Source organism: Acomys russatus, chromosome 7, assembly GCF_903995435.1.
Source record: "Acomys russatus chromosome 7, mAcoRus1.1, whole genome shotgun sequence".
NCBI classification, from domain to species: domain Eukaryota; kingdom Metazoa; phylum Chordata; class Mammalia; order Rodentia; family Muridae; genus Acomys; species Acomys russatus.
In genome coordinates this window covers 23,413,361-23,428,898 of record NC_067143.1, presented here as the reverse complement: position 1 = coordinate 23,428,898, position 15,538 = coordinate 23,413,361, and the positions used below count along the sequence as shown (strand labels likewise).

General features: G+C 47.1%; 2 protein-coding genes across 2 annotated transcripts in view; one reads left to right on the top strand and one right to left on the bottom strand.

Moving 5' to 3' along the window:
• LOC127191570 (pyroglutamyl-peptidase 1-like protein) overlaps nucleotides 1–553 on the top strand; it is a 51,669-nt gene extending 51,116 nt beyond the window's left edge. The window contains exon 5 of the mRNA XM_051148718.1: nucleotides 243–553. Coding sequence (XP_051004675.1) covers nucleotides 243–462 — 220 coding nt within the window. The 3' untranslated portion in view covers nucleotides 463–553. The remainder of the gene's footprint in view (nucleotides 1–242) is intronic.
• Nucleotides 554–13,174: 12,621 nt separating this feature from the next.
• Igf1r (insulin like growth factor 1 receptor) overlaps nucleotides 13,175–15,538 on the bottom strand; it is a 276,403-nt gene continuing 274,039 nt past the window's right edge. Inside the window, 1 exon segment of the mRNA XM_051148717.1 lies at nucleotides 13,175–13,605. Within this exon segment, the coding sequence (XP_051004674.1) occupies nucleotides 13,218–13,605 (388 nt within the window). The 3' untranslated portion in view covers nucleotides 13,175–13,217.

Sequence of the window (15,538 nt, the reverse complement as noted above, 5' to 3'; positions counted from 1 at the left end):
TGAAGGTATTTTACCACTGGTTGTTTTAAAGTCTGGTTCGGTTCTGTCCTGATCACGTGCTGGCCATTGGTTTGTGAGTCCAACAGCCAATGTCTGTCCGGCGAATCCTTAGCCCCATGTCCGTTCTCCATCAGAAGAACCCAACTCAAGGGGCAGTCCCCCTGTGCTTTATGAAAACTGCGCTTAACTCCGTCTAGAAGTCTACCCGACCCAGGAGTGATGGGAGTCTCATGTGGTTGCAGGTACATCTGTGATTACACCTATTACCTGTCTCTGCACTTCGGATGCGGGCACGCAGCGCTCATCCATGTCCCGCCTCTGTCCCATTGGCTCCCAGCCAGCCTTCTGGGCAAAACCTTGCGAGTCATCATCCGAGAAATGCTGGAAGAGAGCGGGGAGGTCCAGACTCGGAGTGCAGCAGCTCCAGGGAAGCAGCAGTGGGACGCCGCCTCCTTCAGATGAAGTGTTTCAAGCCTGGGTGGGAGGGCCAACTGTGCTTGTGAGAGGCTCCAGGGAGGTGCCTCGTGAGACAGTTACAACGGCTAGGGGTCAGGGAAGGGGGTGGGTGGACACACATAGTGTCACAGCTGTTCCAGTGTCCGAAGCAAGAAGAAAATTCCCAAAGGCAGATGCTTCACAAGGCATTGGTGAGCTGGAGCTATGGCACTCATGACAAGACGAAGTGGAAGTTTCTGGTTTCTTTGAAGACTTAGTTGTGTCATGTGGTGTTTTTCTGGAAGAGATCTTGTGAGAAGGCTTGTGGTCTTTTGTGATGCTTGGAAGGGTATAAATAGAGCCCCATGGACAGTGGGAGAAAGCTTTTGCGTTGCTCCCCTGATGTGCAGTGCTGTGCTGGTCTTTGCTGGTCTTCACGTCACAGAAAGAAGCGTTCTAGAGAACTTCTCATTGCACTCTGGCTGATTCTGGCCGCTTCCACTGACTCGTGCCAATTCGGCACAACCTTTTGGTTTCTTCTGGATCACGGCACTGTTACGGATTCGTGTGGCTGTTTGGTGTTGGCTATTGGACTGGACTGCTGGTATCTTGACAATGCAGAGTAGTATTGGCCCAAGGAACCATGTCTAAACAGGTTCAGAATGCCTTTTGCCTGTTAACATTCTTTCTCGCCTTCCTCCAGTCGGTGGGGTTAGGAGTGAGGTTGAGTGTTTAAGAACCCTAACTAAAGTAGGTAGACAATCTAAGCCTACAACAGTGCAATGCAAGCCAGCAGTTTCCCTAAGGCTGTGTGGTCCTACCTGGATTGATTGGACGACAGAGCTGCCTCAGAAGTTTCAGAAATGCCAGTGGAGCCCTGGTTCCAGGGCACCAAATTCTCATCCCTCCCCCCCCCCCCCCACCAAGTTTGTCATTCAGGTCCTGTGAATGGCTTTGGGGCCACCCAGTGTTTGACTTTCTCCTCTCTCCCTCCCTCCCGCCTCCACACTCTCTCTCTTAGTTCAGTGGTATTTATTACATTATTACATATACTCTGCTGGGCAATCGTCTTCACAGTTTATCACTTTCTCTGCAACCATTTGTTGTTGTTGTTTGCATAGGAGCCATGGCCGCCCCCCTCCCCATGTGCTTGGACTGATTGGTCGCCAGTTGGTGAAGCAGTTTCGGAGGGCTGTAGAATCTTTAGGTGGTGGAGCTTTGCCCTAGAAAGTGCGTTACTGCCAGTGAGCTCCCACGTGTCATACCTCTCCCTTCCCACCTTCCTTTTCACTCTCCATTCCTGAAGGCAGAGGCATCATGACTGGCCTGACTCCCCACCTTGAACTGTACACCAGAATAAAACCTTTCCTCCTTAAATTGCCTTTTGCCAGACACCCTGCCACAATAGGAAAGACATAGGCTTTTGAAAACTCAAAGTGCACTCTCAGTGACACATATCCTCCAACAAGGCCATACTTCTCAATCCTTCCCAAACAGTTCCTACGGGTGCAGTGGCGCACGCCTTTAATCTCAGCACCTGGGAGGCAGAGGTAGGTGGATTGCTGTGAGTTCGAGGCTAGCCTGGTCTACAAAGTGAGTCCAGGACAGCCAAGGCTACACAGAGAAACCCTGTCTCAAAAAAAAAAAAAAAAAGTTCAAAGCCAAACAGTTCCTACCAACTGAGGACCAAGTATTAGAGTGTCTGAGCCTATGGGGGCTGTTCTCATCCAAACCACCGCTCTCCTTGTTTTCATTTTAGGGCACTGCACCAGGTCTTGTGCTAAGCTGCACACAGCAAAGATGTGCGTGTTTACCATGTCAGTGTCTTTTGGGTACTCACTTTCATTATAAGCCCCAATCAGTAGCACTGTTTCCTCTAAAGAGGTGGATGAAGGGAGCTACTAAGCACTGGACAATTTCTTACCATGCGGGTATGCTCAGAAGTACTGTTGGCTACATATATCAGAAAAACTAAAACAAACACAGTGGCTTAGCACTGGCAGCCCAATGAACTACTTACGGAGACTGAGTTGTGGGTACAGTTCAATGGTAGTGTGTTGCCTGAGGCCTGTCTATATGTGTTCTAGGTCAGGCAGGGAGAGGGGGCGATGGGGAGAGGAAGAGGAGGAGAGAGTAGCCACTAAAACCCAGTGTCAAAACCAGAGGAACTGAATAGCTCCCCTGTGTGTGCGTGTGCGCATGCTTGTGTGTGTGTGCGTGCGTGTGTTTTGGTTTTTTTTGAGACAGGGTTTCTCTGTGTAGCACTGGCTGTCTTAGAACTCACAGAAATTTGCCTGCCTCAGCAAGAAATGACTTTATAAGACTCCCTCTGCAAATAAGCCAGGAACCTTTGACATATGACAGATCCAAGTCACACTACAGTGGGTTGGGATGGTGCAGGCCACCTGCACAGAGACTACTGCATGGCTGGTCCCATGGAAACCCTTCACTGAGAGCAAGCAGTTCCTGCCTCCCAAACCTGAGGCCCCCTGTTCTGGGAGTGGCTTCCAGTGTTACTTCACTTGGCACCCAGCCAGACACATTAAAAATGGGCTTGGTGGTTAAGAGCACCGACTGCTCTTCCAGAGGTCCTGAGTTCAATTCCCAGCAACCACATGGTGGCTCACAGCCATCTGTAATGTGATCTGATGTGCACGGTATACATAATAAACAAAAAATATTTTTAAAAAAGAGTTCAAAAAAAGTAGAGTAATTTAAAAAAAATAATAAAAAATAAAATTTAAAAAATGTTTGTTTTAAAGATACCTAGTTGCAGGCCCAGAGGACCCCACTGATGACTTGTTCTCCATTTCCCCTCCTGTGCCTCCTAAGTGAGTCAAGACCCTAAGAACCCATTTACATTGTTTTTTGTAAATGGCTGGCACCCCTTGGCAATATACACTGCATCCTGCTCAGTTATGGCCGAGAGTGGGTAGTTTTGTGTGTTGGATAGCACAGTGTAAAAACACTGGTCTACACCGGTGGTTTAACAGCTGGGAGGTTTGAAGCATGACTGTGTTCATCTATAAACCAGACTAATAAAAAAGTCTTGCCGTCGCAGGTTGGTTGTGAATACCCAGGGAGGGGGTGGATGACAAAGTGTGTCAGCACCAACACACTAGTACCAAAGAATTAAATAGATAAAATAAAAGCTCTGAGTATGGGTCCTCAGTTTGTGGCTTGAATGTGGGTTTTTGTTCCTGTTTTTGGCATACTGTAAATCTAGCTAGTAAACAAGTGTAGAAAAGAAAAAAGAAAATACAGAGCCCAGGGGAGGGTCTAACTTTGAAAAATCCAGCACCTTTATCCTTTGAAGCAGCTGCTTCTGGCCAGGCAGGCAGGTCCTTTTTAAGGCACAGCAAGGCAAGCTGGAGGTATGGCACTAGTCTGTGGGATACCATGGAAATAAGGCCTCCAGACTTATCTGGTGAAGCTTACTGGGCATTTGATGAGCAAAAACTCTGGGACAATACCAGATTGGAGGGTGTGCTTTCTTTTTCTTTTTCTTTCTTTCTTTTTTTTTTTTTTTTGAGACAGGGATTAAAGGCATGTGCCACCATGCCCAGCTGGGTGTGCTTTCTTTCTTCTTTTCTTTTCTTTTTGTTTTTCAAGACACGGTTTCTCTGTGTAGTCTTGGCTGTCCTGGACTCGCTTTGTAGACCAGGCTCCTGTAGACCAGGAGATCCTCCTGCCTCTGACTCCCGAGTGCTGGGATTAAAGGCGTGGGCTACCACGCCCGGCTGGGTGTGCCCTTTCAAAATGACCTCTTGATTATAAATCCAAATACCCACTGGATTTGGTTATTTGGAGACTCACTGCCTTGAGTCACCCTGACCTTTGACTTGCTTCTACCTCCTACATCTTAGTGTTCAGTTTTCCATCTGTGTCCTTATGTTGTCATTTTGAGTAGTTTCCTATAATCAACTGTTTAGTGAGATGGCCAGCTCATTCTCTCAAAAATGTGTTTAAGAGCCAGGCGTGGCTATAATAGGCAGAATCTGGAAACAGCCTAAATGTCCCTCAGTTGAAGAATGGATAAAGAAATTGTGGCACATGTACACTACGGAATACTACTCAGCTATAAAAAACAAAGAAATCCAGAAATTTGTGGACAAATGGAGGAAATTAGAAACGATCATACTGAGAGTTAACCCAGAAACAGACTCACATGGTATATACTCACTTATAATTGGACACTAGTCCAAAAGGCATGGCCCATGAATGTCTTCACTTACCAGGAGATTGGGATAGATGTGAGGACATCCTACTGGGACTCTAGGTAAAAGAAATATAGGAGATAGGGAAATAGAAGGATCCAGAGGGTTCTAGAAACCTACAAGAACATCATAACGGGTAGAGCAGGGCCCAGGGGTGTCTGCTCAAACTATTGCACTAACCAAGGACAATACAAGTAGTAACATCGAACCCCTACTCTGATCTAGCCAATGGACAGGACATTCTCCACAGTTACGTAGAGAGCGGGGACTAACTCTGACACGAGCTCTGGTGCCCCATATTTGATGACTCCCCTTGGAGGGGAGCCTTAGTGGTACTCAAAGAATAAGCAGGCTACCAAGATGAGACTTGTTAGCCTGTATAAAGTGGGGAGGAGATCCCCCTCGTACATGGACCTAAGGGAGAGTAATAGGGTGGGTGTGGGAGGGTAGGAGGAACAGGAGAATATGAGTGATGGGAGAACGACTGAGTTGTAATCTGAATTAAAAAAAAAAAAAAAAAAAAAAAAAGCCAGGCGTGGTGGTACACGGCTTTAATCCCAGCAGGCGAATCACTGTGAGTTCGAGGCCAGCCTGGTCTACAATGGGATCCAGGGCAGCCAGGGTTACAGGAGAAACCCTGTCTTGAATGCCCCCCCCCCCCCAAAAAGTGCTTTTAAGCCTTTGAGTCTAGCATGTATGTATGTACAGCTTGCTGCATTTTCCAACCTAAGTCACCTGCCAACTTCCCAGGTCAAAGACTGTGATGTCATCGACATTTCAGGGTCCCTGTGGGCAACCTAACTTGTTGCATCACCTTGCAGCCAGGCACACACTGCCTGATTTTCTTAGTTCTTTTCAGCATCCTCTGATGTACCCTAACTGTGAAGTATTACCAAGGATATAAAAATGCGCATATTTTAAGTCTTTGGCAACCCCGCCCCACCCCCAGATTCACAAGTATCAAACCCACCTTGGCCTTTCGTCAACTGCCGGTCTAGGAGACTAGCCTACCAAGCAGTACTGAAACCCGAGCTTTATTCTCATTTTCTCCTAGTTGATTTAACAGGGCTTCTCCAAGCTCAACAGCAATTTGCATTCGGAGAAACTCAGCTGTCAGGAGACGCGGCAATGCTTTCGCACCGAGCATTTCCAAGTGACACGTGTGAACGCACATGCCACGGGAAGTTCAGCTCCCCGCAGAAGTGGAAGATGGTTCCAGAACAGAGAGGAAACAAACTTGGAGACAGAGGTGCATACAGAATTCTTTTATTTAACTTAACCCATGTGGTACTTTAACTACTAGAAAAAAGCAGAGTAATAGAACCTCAAGTGGCCTTAGCTTCAGCCAATCAAAATAGACAAAGTTTCTTTTTTCATAATGTAAAGAGTCCCGAGTATGTCGCAGTAACAGGAATAAATTCTTACAACAGAATATACAAAAACATTGAATTTTTTCCATCTACTGGTTTTTTTTTTTTTATATAAACAGAGGGTTCTTTTTTTTTTTTTTTTTTTTAGGAATAATTTATACACAGAAAAGTTATTTTATGTAACAAATTGGCCATATTATCTTTTTTGAACTTTTTTTTCTTTTTTAAGAAAAAAATTTAAGAAAACTCAGAAATGCATTATTGGCGATGCATCTGTTCCATCGTGCCTTCTGATTTGACCTTGTTTGTTTGTTAAATTCCAGAGGTAGACAAACTCTGGCAAATCTTTCACTCCAACCTCACTGGCTTAGGAAGCAGACAGGTGATGTCACCAGACAGGCATCTGGTCCACCTCTGTACATGTCTGCACAATGTCCAACACCCACGAGAAACTGAAAAAAAAAAAAGCAAAAAAACCCAACCAAACAAACAAAAAAATCAAACCAACCCACAAATGGTTCCTAGACCTTTTTCCTGGTGTTAGAAAATTCCAGCTGTTCTCAAACTGTAGAGACATGGCCAATAATGCACTGGGAGCCAGAGGTCATGGATTTTAACTCTATAAAAAAATGGGGGCACGTGTGGGAGTAACATGTTGTGGTTTTTGTTCTGTACTGGAAAGAATATATCTTCAGCATTCGGCCTAAAATACAGGTAGGCACAGCTTTCACTGGGGTTGGCGGCGCACACTTGTCAGTGGCCTACATACTGTGTGATCACCGTGAAGCCATTCTGTGTCATGAAACTCTCCCATGTCTATGGCACTGCAGAATTAGGGCAATTACCAAGACACACTAACCAGATGCCACCCCATGTGGCTCGGTGGCAACACCCTGCTACTTCTACAGCCAGCAAAGTGCTTGGTTCTTTCCATCTGTTTAGGCCGCTGTACTCCACAGGGAAACAACCAGTAAAAGATAATTCCCTTCCACAGCAAAGGGTTTCCAGACCGAGACACTGAAGAATACAGAAGCACTATTTAAACCATTGTCATTCCTTTTGTTGTTGCTTTTCTGTTTTTGTTTTTTGTTGTTTTTTTACAAACTAGAGCACAAAGCATTGTGGGAAAGAGGGTGAACCACAGCTTGGAGCCAAGGGAGGGGAGAGAATCCTTTTTAAAATTTTTTTTTAATTTTTAATTTTTAATTTTTTTGTTTTTTTATTTTTTATTTTTTATTTTTGGCATATTGTAAAGCTAGCTAGTAAACAAGTGTCAAAAAAAAAAAAAAAAAAAAAAAAAAAAAAAAAAAAAAAGAAAGAAAGAAAGAAAGAAAGAAAGAAAGAAAAGAAAAAAGAAAAAGACCACAAACAGGTATTTGCACACAGAGAGAAGAAAAAGGTGTTTTTAAATTATTTTCGGCAATTATAAACTACAAACATTTTATAAAATTATTCTATGTTCTTACAAAAATGCAATGAAACATTTAATTAGTTCTTGTAAACCAGATCTTCGTCAACTGACTACCCGTAATCTACTGGACTTAGAAGCCCTATTGGAAAGGATAAAGAGTGACTAATTGAAAAAAAAAATGTTTACTGGAAAGATGCAGACACAAATGTGGACACACAAATCAGTGATTATGAAGTTCACACAGAAACAAAATAAAACTAATCCCTAACGTCATGCCCCAGACTGACTCTACTTGTGAGCGCAATGGAGTCTGAGTTCTTCAAAATGTGACTTAGCTTCTATGAGAAGTCTCCAGATCAGGATGCCGAGTTTATCATCTGAGACCAAAAGCCCACGGATGATGTCACAGCCTCGATGTGGTATGACACCTTCAAGACCACCAAGTCCGACTAGGGCTCACGTTCCTTCCAGGCCCTTTACCTCTGTCAGCAATTCTCTTCAAGCCACGGTCCCAGTTTCCGTGGTTTTCTGCCGCTTGGCATCCCTTTACGGCCATGTTCCTTTCTCTAAACTTTGCCAACCCGTCATCCAAGTTGGAGGCCCGAAGTGAAGCCCCCTGGCTTGTCCAAGGTCTGGATCTTCAGCATCTCTGGCAAGAGATGTTGAATTTTAAACAAACATCCTGTCTTGAAGCTCTCATTTGTACCACCACCTAGTTCAAAGTGGAGTGAGAAAGTTTGACCATTGTCACTGGTTCTTAAGGAGTGGATCTCTCTGGTCCAGGTCTCCTAATGTTGCTGCTTAGCCCAGGAAATGAAAAGACATCAGACAAACACAAAAGTAACATAAAAACAACAAACCAAACCCCAAAAAACCATAAATCCTCTACTGTTAAAATGGGCCAAAGCACACTGATAGGGTCATATTGTCACCCGCAGGATACCAATGTTTAGGAAAGGAGTTGCCTTCCACACTGTGTGGCCACTCTTGGAGGACCCAACAGTGGCAACAGAGGACCTTGGGTAAGCATCCTAGATTTCTCACCCACCTGAGCTCAGTGTGACCTTGCCACAACCGCTTGCTTGCCTCAGGTACAGCCCCTGCCAACAGAGTTGTGCTGCTAAGGAGGCTCCAGGAGCTCAGCCTGGCATCATACCCAGCTCACCCACCTGTTAGCCCACCCAAAGAACCACTACTGCATACCAAGCACTCTGCCATCTGCTCATTTCACAATGATCATGTTTCTGTAGCTGCTTTTCCTACCACTGAATTATCCTGTCATAAGAAACAGGCTGGAAAGAGAAGCCAGTGGTGGCCTTCAATAGTCTTCTTTCTCCCAAGGAGGGAGCCTTGCTCCAACTAAGAGTCAAATGTTATGACATTCACGAAAGGAGATGGGTTGGTGTGGGCCTCACGCAGCTCAGGTTTAACTGTGTCTTCACAGTTCAGCTCCTGCTACCCCAAGGAAGGGCTGTGTGGGAGAATGCCCCAATATTCACGTCACCTGAATGCTGTGCCTCAGTGGTTCATGTTACCTCAAGCAGTGTGAGCTCCTGTCAGAAAAAGGGGGTTGCATGAAAGAGGCTACAACTCAGCTTGATAAAGATAGATTACTTGGAGCATATAAAGAGGGAAAATCAGGAAGAGGTGGGGAAAGTCAGCATGAAATCAGGCTAGAACTGTAGATGCATGATGCCTTGCAATCAATAGTGAAGGTGGGCGGGTCAGTCCAACGAAATGACTGCACCATCATACGAGCAAACTTTTCCTTTATTTAAGTGTTTCTGGAGCATTTGTTATGATGGGCGCTACACTGTTAGTGTTTTCTCTCTACTTAAAGAAAAAAAAAAAAACACTTACATAAAACAACAAAACAAAACAAAACAAAAAAACCCACCAGCTCAGACAGTTTTAAAATATAAAACCAAGAAGAAAAAGAAAAAAGAAAACAAAACCCAAAAAACCCCTTAAAATCAGTTGAATGATCTGTAGAAATCCAGTTGTGGAAACCGGCAGGTATGTGCAGAAGAGAGGAGAGGCCAGTATACCATGGAGTCACCTACAGTGTAGAAACCCCTGATTAAACAGTGTTCTCCCAATAACCCTGCGAGCTCCTAGGACCTAGAGAAGGGCAGCATTCTGGCAGGAGGCAAAGGGCTCCTGAGCTTAACCGCAGTACAGGCAGTTCTCCACACTGGGAAAATATCACCAGCTAGAGTCCCCAGGGCCTGTGGGAGCAGCTGCTGGAATTGAGGAGTGCACTGTCCACCCCCGTGAGCAGCAGAGTGATGGGATGGACAGAGGCAAAGCACAGGGAAGGCTGGCTGCCAACCGCTGGCCTTCCAGCCTCAAGATTTGGTCAGTTCTTGTTTAGCCCTGGGGGGCAGCAGCCTGCAGAGGGTGCAGGCATTTTTCTTGCCTCCCTTTATTATACTGGCCTTCTGTCAAAAGCAGAGGGGCGAGGGGGGGACGCTCTTGACTGCTGACATGGCTGTCCCTCTAAGAGGAACCAATGCCACAACAGCAATGGTGGCATGCACCCTTCTCGCAGTGCAGGTCTCACAGGAGTAGCTGAGGGGGACAGCAGGGTACCCTACATGTGCACGCATCAGGACTCTGAGACAGTCTATGTGTGGGCTCCTCCTGCCCTCAAAAGCCCCGAGTTCCTGCTCTCTTCGGGATGAAATATGTCGGTCATTCAGTCTATAAACGTCTACTCCAAAGTCAGCCAGCTGAGGATGGCCAGGTGACCCTGCTCCACTGGTGTGCTCTGGGCTCGCGGGGGGGGGGGGGGGGGGGGGGGGGGGGGATGGGTGTTGGGGGGTGCTGGGATGGATGTAGGGAAACCTCTGAGGGACCCAGGTAAGGAGAAAAGAGAACCGAAGTTGTCCCAGGAAAGGTGAGCTTTTGGGGGAACAGTGGGAGGAAGCCGACTGAGTTAGTGTTGCTTTGACCCCAGAAACCCATCCTGGGCCCCCCCGCATTATCTGGGTATGTGGCTTGTGATATGGATGAGGTTACCGGTATCATTGGCCTATTGTCAGGTACTGAGAAGTGAAAAACAAGAGTGAGGTAGATAAATGTTTGAAAAAACACCCCCCCAAACCAAAAACTGTCCCATCTAACTAACACACACAGACACACACACCCCTTCTCCTCAGGATTTAAATTCGTAATGGGGGCTTCTCTACAATGATTAAAACAGTATCACAAAATAAATTAAAACTCCTACATGAAATACCTTCTTAATAAACTTTTTCCTCCTCTTCTCTTTTCTTTTGTTACGGGGGGGGGGGGGGGGCGTGGAACTGTGAGGCAGAGGCTAGTGAGAGCCATTAGTCTGAAATTACAGACGAACCAGAGAAAACTACAAGCTTTCTTTTCTGTGTTTAATCTCCAGTAGTCACAACTGCAATCACCATCTTCCAACTTTTTTTCTTACTCATAATTTAAATATTTCTATCCCAGAAGCAACTCTCATGCTGTCATCACTCTGGTAGGAAGTGCTAAAAACTAAACAAAACAGCACCCTCAGTCCCAGAGGCCTGAGGTTCTGGCTAGGGAGTGACAGCAAAGGGCTCCATGGCCACCATGGGGTCAGCTCTGCCTGTCACTCGGGCCTTCTGACCTGGGAGTGGGCTCCAGAACATAGCCATGGGGTGTTGGTACCCTACACCCTGCTCACGAGGAGGCTGCCCCTTCAGACATTCTGGTTCTAGTCTGGTGCAGGTGAGAACAGAGTGTGGCAGAAAGGCCACTGGGCCCCGCTGCTCTGCTAAACCCTGAGGTCTCAGCAGCTGGGTTTTTCTTTTTGTTCTTTGTTTTTTGTTTTGGTGGGATAGAAGAATTAAATATCCATTAAAAAAATAATAATCCAAATGCCTGCTGTCTGCAGTTAAAACTGCTGTTGTATCCCAAAACTGGAAAAAAAATACATATATATATATGTGTGTGTGTGTGTGTGTGTGACAACCAAAACAAAAAGGGAAAGCAAAGTGTGACTTTCAACAGTGGGGACTATAAACAGTAAACCAGATGTGTGAGATTTTTTTTTTAACCTTTTTGTTTCTGACCTGAGTTTGTGGCATGTCTTGTACTGTAACAGACGTCAATGTTATGTGCAGGCAGGTGCGGGAAGGAGTGCAGAAGGGACTAGGACCCAGTAGTGCCTAGGCCCCGGCCTCCTGCCCTCCTCACTCCCTCACCAGCACTGTGCTCACAGAGCCTCTGGGTTAGGAGACGATGAATGGGGGGCTGCAGGGAGTAGACGGTGTATTTATAAAAAGGCATCTAACAGTTCATGGCAAATGATGTCGCCGAAGCACCGGCCACTGGAGAAGAGGAAGAAGAGTCACACTCTAGTACAAAGCATAGGAAGTTTCTTGAGGGTGAGCGGAAAGGAAGAAGGGTAGACCTGAAAGTTTCATAGATTAAATCCACAGAGATAAAGAACAAACAAACAAACAAAAAAAAATAGCAGCTTTTTTTTTTCCTGTACAGACGTATAGATGAATATCTGAACCGTAAAAAAGTTATAAAAGTGACATTAAAGACGATGTGTATGCAAATGTTTCATGGTCTAACATAGAACTGAGAGACCCAAGAAGAAGTCCTAATAACAGAGACCACGTCAAAGCGCACACTGCTTGAATCCACTGCCTGTGCTGCTTCTGTGTCCTAAGCCCTTCCTTGCACATCTGCACAACAGCCCGGCTGAGTCCCTGGGGGAGGGGGAGGAGCAGGAGGGAAGCTGGGGCAAGGACCCCCCACCCCCAACCTTTCAGGCTTGCTCATGGCGATTCCGTCTAGAATTCTTGAGGTGCTGTGGGTGGGGTAGGGAGCCAGTTCAGACTTGCCCTTCTTCTAGGACAGCAAGTCCCGTCTTGTCTGGTTTTCCCAGACAGTTACCTAGTCATCAGGGAGGGTTGGGGAGGGGGGACGTGGGCTGTAAGAGCACACGGGGCACAGCGGAGGCATAGCCAATGTGTCTCTCAAGTGATCTCATCAACTAGATGCCATGTTTCATTCCATGCCTGTGGACAAAAGGAAATCAGCGCAGGGAGTGTGCGCGAGGAAAAGAAACAAAACAAAACAAAAAGATTTTGGCAAAAATTGGCAGCATGAAAATGATGACCATGGATGAACAATGGCCCTTTTAAAAAATTTGGATGACCCTAAAAAGGTTAAAGATAGAGTTAAAAAATTCCATCTCAGTGTGTGCATTTATTTCCTCTTTTTTTTTTTTTTTTGTAAAGACCTACGGTGTCAGGCAGGTGTGTATGGGGTGATGAGGAGCCCTAGGGACAGCCATTAAGTCAATCTGTTTAAAAAATAAAAACAAAAAACAAAGAGGCTTCCCGGCTGGGCTTTCAGCAAACATGTTTCCATTGTAAAGCAGAAAATAGAGAAAAGAGAGAGTGGAAGTGGAAGAGAAGAGAGAGAGGGAAGGCAAAAGAGAGAGAAAGGCAGAGAGTGAGGAGACTCATCTTGAGTGTCCTGTTGCTATTAAGTGTTGTCATTAAGGTTTGCAGAGGCCCATGTCAGTTAAGGGTTTGGGTAGGGAAATAAAAAGCTGCTTGCATATTGAAAAAAGGAAGGTCCCAAACGTGTTTACTGCAGAGAAGCCGTCTCCCGTGGGCAGCAATGGCAGTTCTGAAGATCCACTGAGGTACAGGAGGCTTGTGAATAAGATTGTTAGAACCTGCTCTCCCCCCCCCACCCCGACCCCGCCCACCGAGCGGGGCACACACGTTACTGTTTGAGCGTGCTTCCGGTGTCTGAGGATCAGCAGGTCGAAGACTGGGGCAGAGGCAAGGCCCTCTCGTTGGCGCGTCCCCCATTCATGTGAGCGTAAGGCTGTCTCTCATCGAAACTGGCCCGGAGAACCAGTACTCCGGGGCCTGGGCCGTTCTCGGCCTTGTGTCCTGAGTGTCTTTCCGGCAGAGGCAGGGAGGCCGAGGAGGCCGAAGGGTCGAGCGGCACGCTCTCCATGTTCTCGGGCTCCAGTTCCAGCTCCAGCTCTTCCGGCTCGGGAGGCTTGTTTTCCTCGCTGTAGTAGAAGGAGACCTCCTGGAAGCCGGGCTCCATCTCATCCTTGATGCTGCCGATGATCTCCAGGAAGGACGGCCGCATCTTGGGGTTGTACTGCCAGCACATGCGCATGAGTTCAAACCTGAGGTGGGGAAGAATGGAAAAGGGGGTGAGCTGCAAGAGGCAGGCCCAGGACAACTATGCCACCTCTGTACCTCCTGGCTTCCCATCTGGATGTGCCAGGACACAGGCCCAGCCACAGTGCCGAGCCCAAACTCACTTCAAGTCTTGGGTCAAAGAGTCCACCACGACAGGGCCATTATTAGTGGTGGCAACGCTAAGAGATAAAGCGACCTCATTTCTGTCTGAAGCACCTCTTCCAGCCACGCATGGTCCCCTGAATCGGAAGCAGGAAACAGGGACACACCTTCCCCGATAGCCATCCTTCTCTGCACCCCACCTAGGCCATTTCTAAGCTGCTTTCTAGCACTAGGGTGCCCCTGGCAGGGGACCTGAGGAAGGAGGCAGCAGGGGTGCCAGATGGAAGGAGCACATACCCCAAGTTTGCTATCTCAGGCCAGCCCCTGCTATACTGCCATGTCCCATGAAGGTAAAGCCCTGCCCCTAAGATCCAGGCAGCTGGAAGCAGAGTCCTACCAGAAACCTCAAGGCAGACACCAACAAGCCCTGAGCACAGGTTTCTTCTACAAGGTGAGTAAGAACAGGGGTGAAACCCCCGCACCCCGTGCTGCACCTCCATCACTCCCACAAGGTCACAAACCTCTGGAATGGCTCCCAAGTCACCTAGGCCAACAGCCACACCAGACAGACGAAAAAGAGGAAGGCTGGCTGTGCAGCCACCACCCTGACCGGGAATGGCCTGGGTGTGGACAGTGAAGGAAGCCTCGAGCAAGCGAAGGCCTCAGCGAGTGTGTATTGCTGACATGCGCAGGGCCATATAAAGGACCCCAATGCTGCAGTCCTATGGGAGTGGCAAAGTCTTCCTTAGTGATCCTCAGAGAGATGGTAAAGCCTTCCTGAGGTCTGAGTGCAACGTTAACGGTGCTTGCGGAACACGTTTACTCTCACTTTCTCCCCCTGGACATTCACAGCCTGAGGACTGCTTCCCCGCAGAGATGAGCTAAACCTGCCTCCTTGCTCAGCTGTATGGAATAGCCCTGCTTCCTCGTTTGTCCACATGCAGTAACTCCGCCTCCCTGTTCAAGTATGTATAATAAACACACTGAGCTTCCAGAGCACACACAAACCCAGCGTGTCTATACTCGTGCCCTTGTTCTTCCCTCTTTCCCTGGATGCTCTAGTCAAGTCAGGGTTCCGCTACCTCAGCTGTGTAGAGTGCCGCACCCGGGCTCTGACAGATGGACAGGATAGACAACAGAAAGCAAGTGGGGGCCACCCAGCAGCCCTCATTCACAGGAGCACGAGACCAGAGCACCTCTGTTCCTCCAGGAAATTCTGTTCTGTTGTTTTAAAACCCCTGGCTCGACAGATGCTTTATCCTAAAATACACCAAACGGAACCTCGAGTATGTAAGGCCTCTGGCAGTCTGCTGGGCTGACCACTGGACCACCAGGCTACCTCACTTTTTTTTTTTTTTTTAAAACACAATGGGCCTTGCAAACAACCTCAGAGGGGAGAACTCAGCAAAAGCAGCTGAAGTAGGTGTGAAGTTGTCTGTGCTGCCCACAGGGCCAGTTTCCTCGGAAGCTCTGGGGTCAAGTCAGGTCATGTGGAAGGCAGCAACATTAAGCGAGGATGGAAAAGGGTGAGTTGGAGGTCCATTTACAGGTCTGGGGGTGGGGCTGGGGCAGTCAATTACAGCCAGGACAGATACAGCTTGAAGCCTGTTTTTGCAAGTGGAATTCCACTGGGGCAGAGCAGGTTACACTTCACTTATAGATCTTTATAAGCTCCTCTGTAGGTTAAGTAGTTAAAACAAGGGCTGTTCAGCTTACAACCCTACAAAATATAATGTCTATCCTTATGGGGGTGGAAAAAAAACCTCAAACTGGACCAGCAACAAGGCCAGCTAGTTATTTTCACTGGAGCTAAAC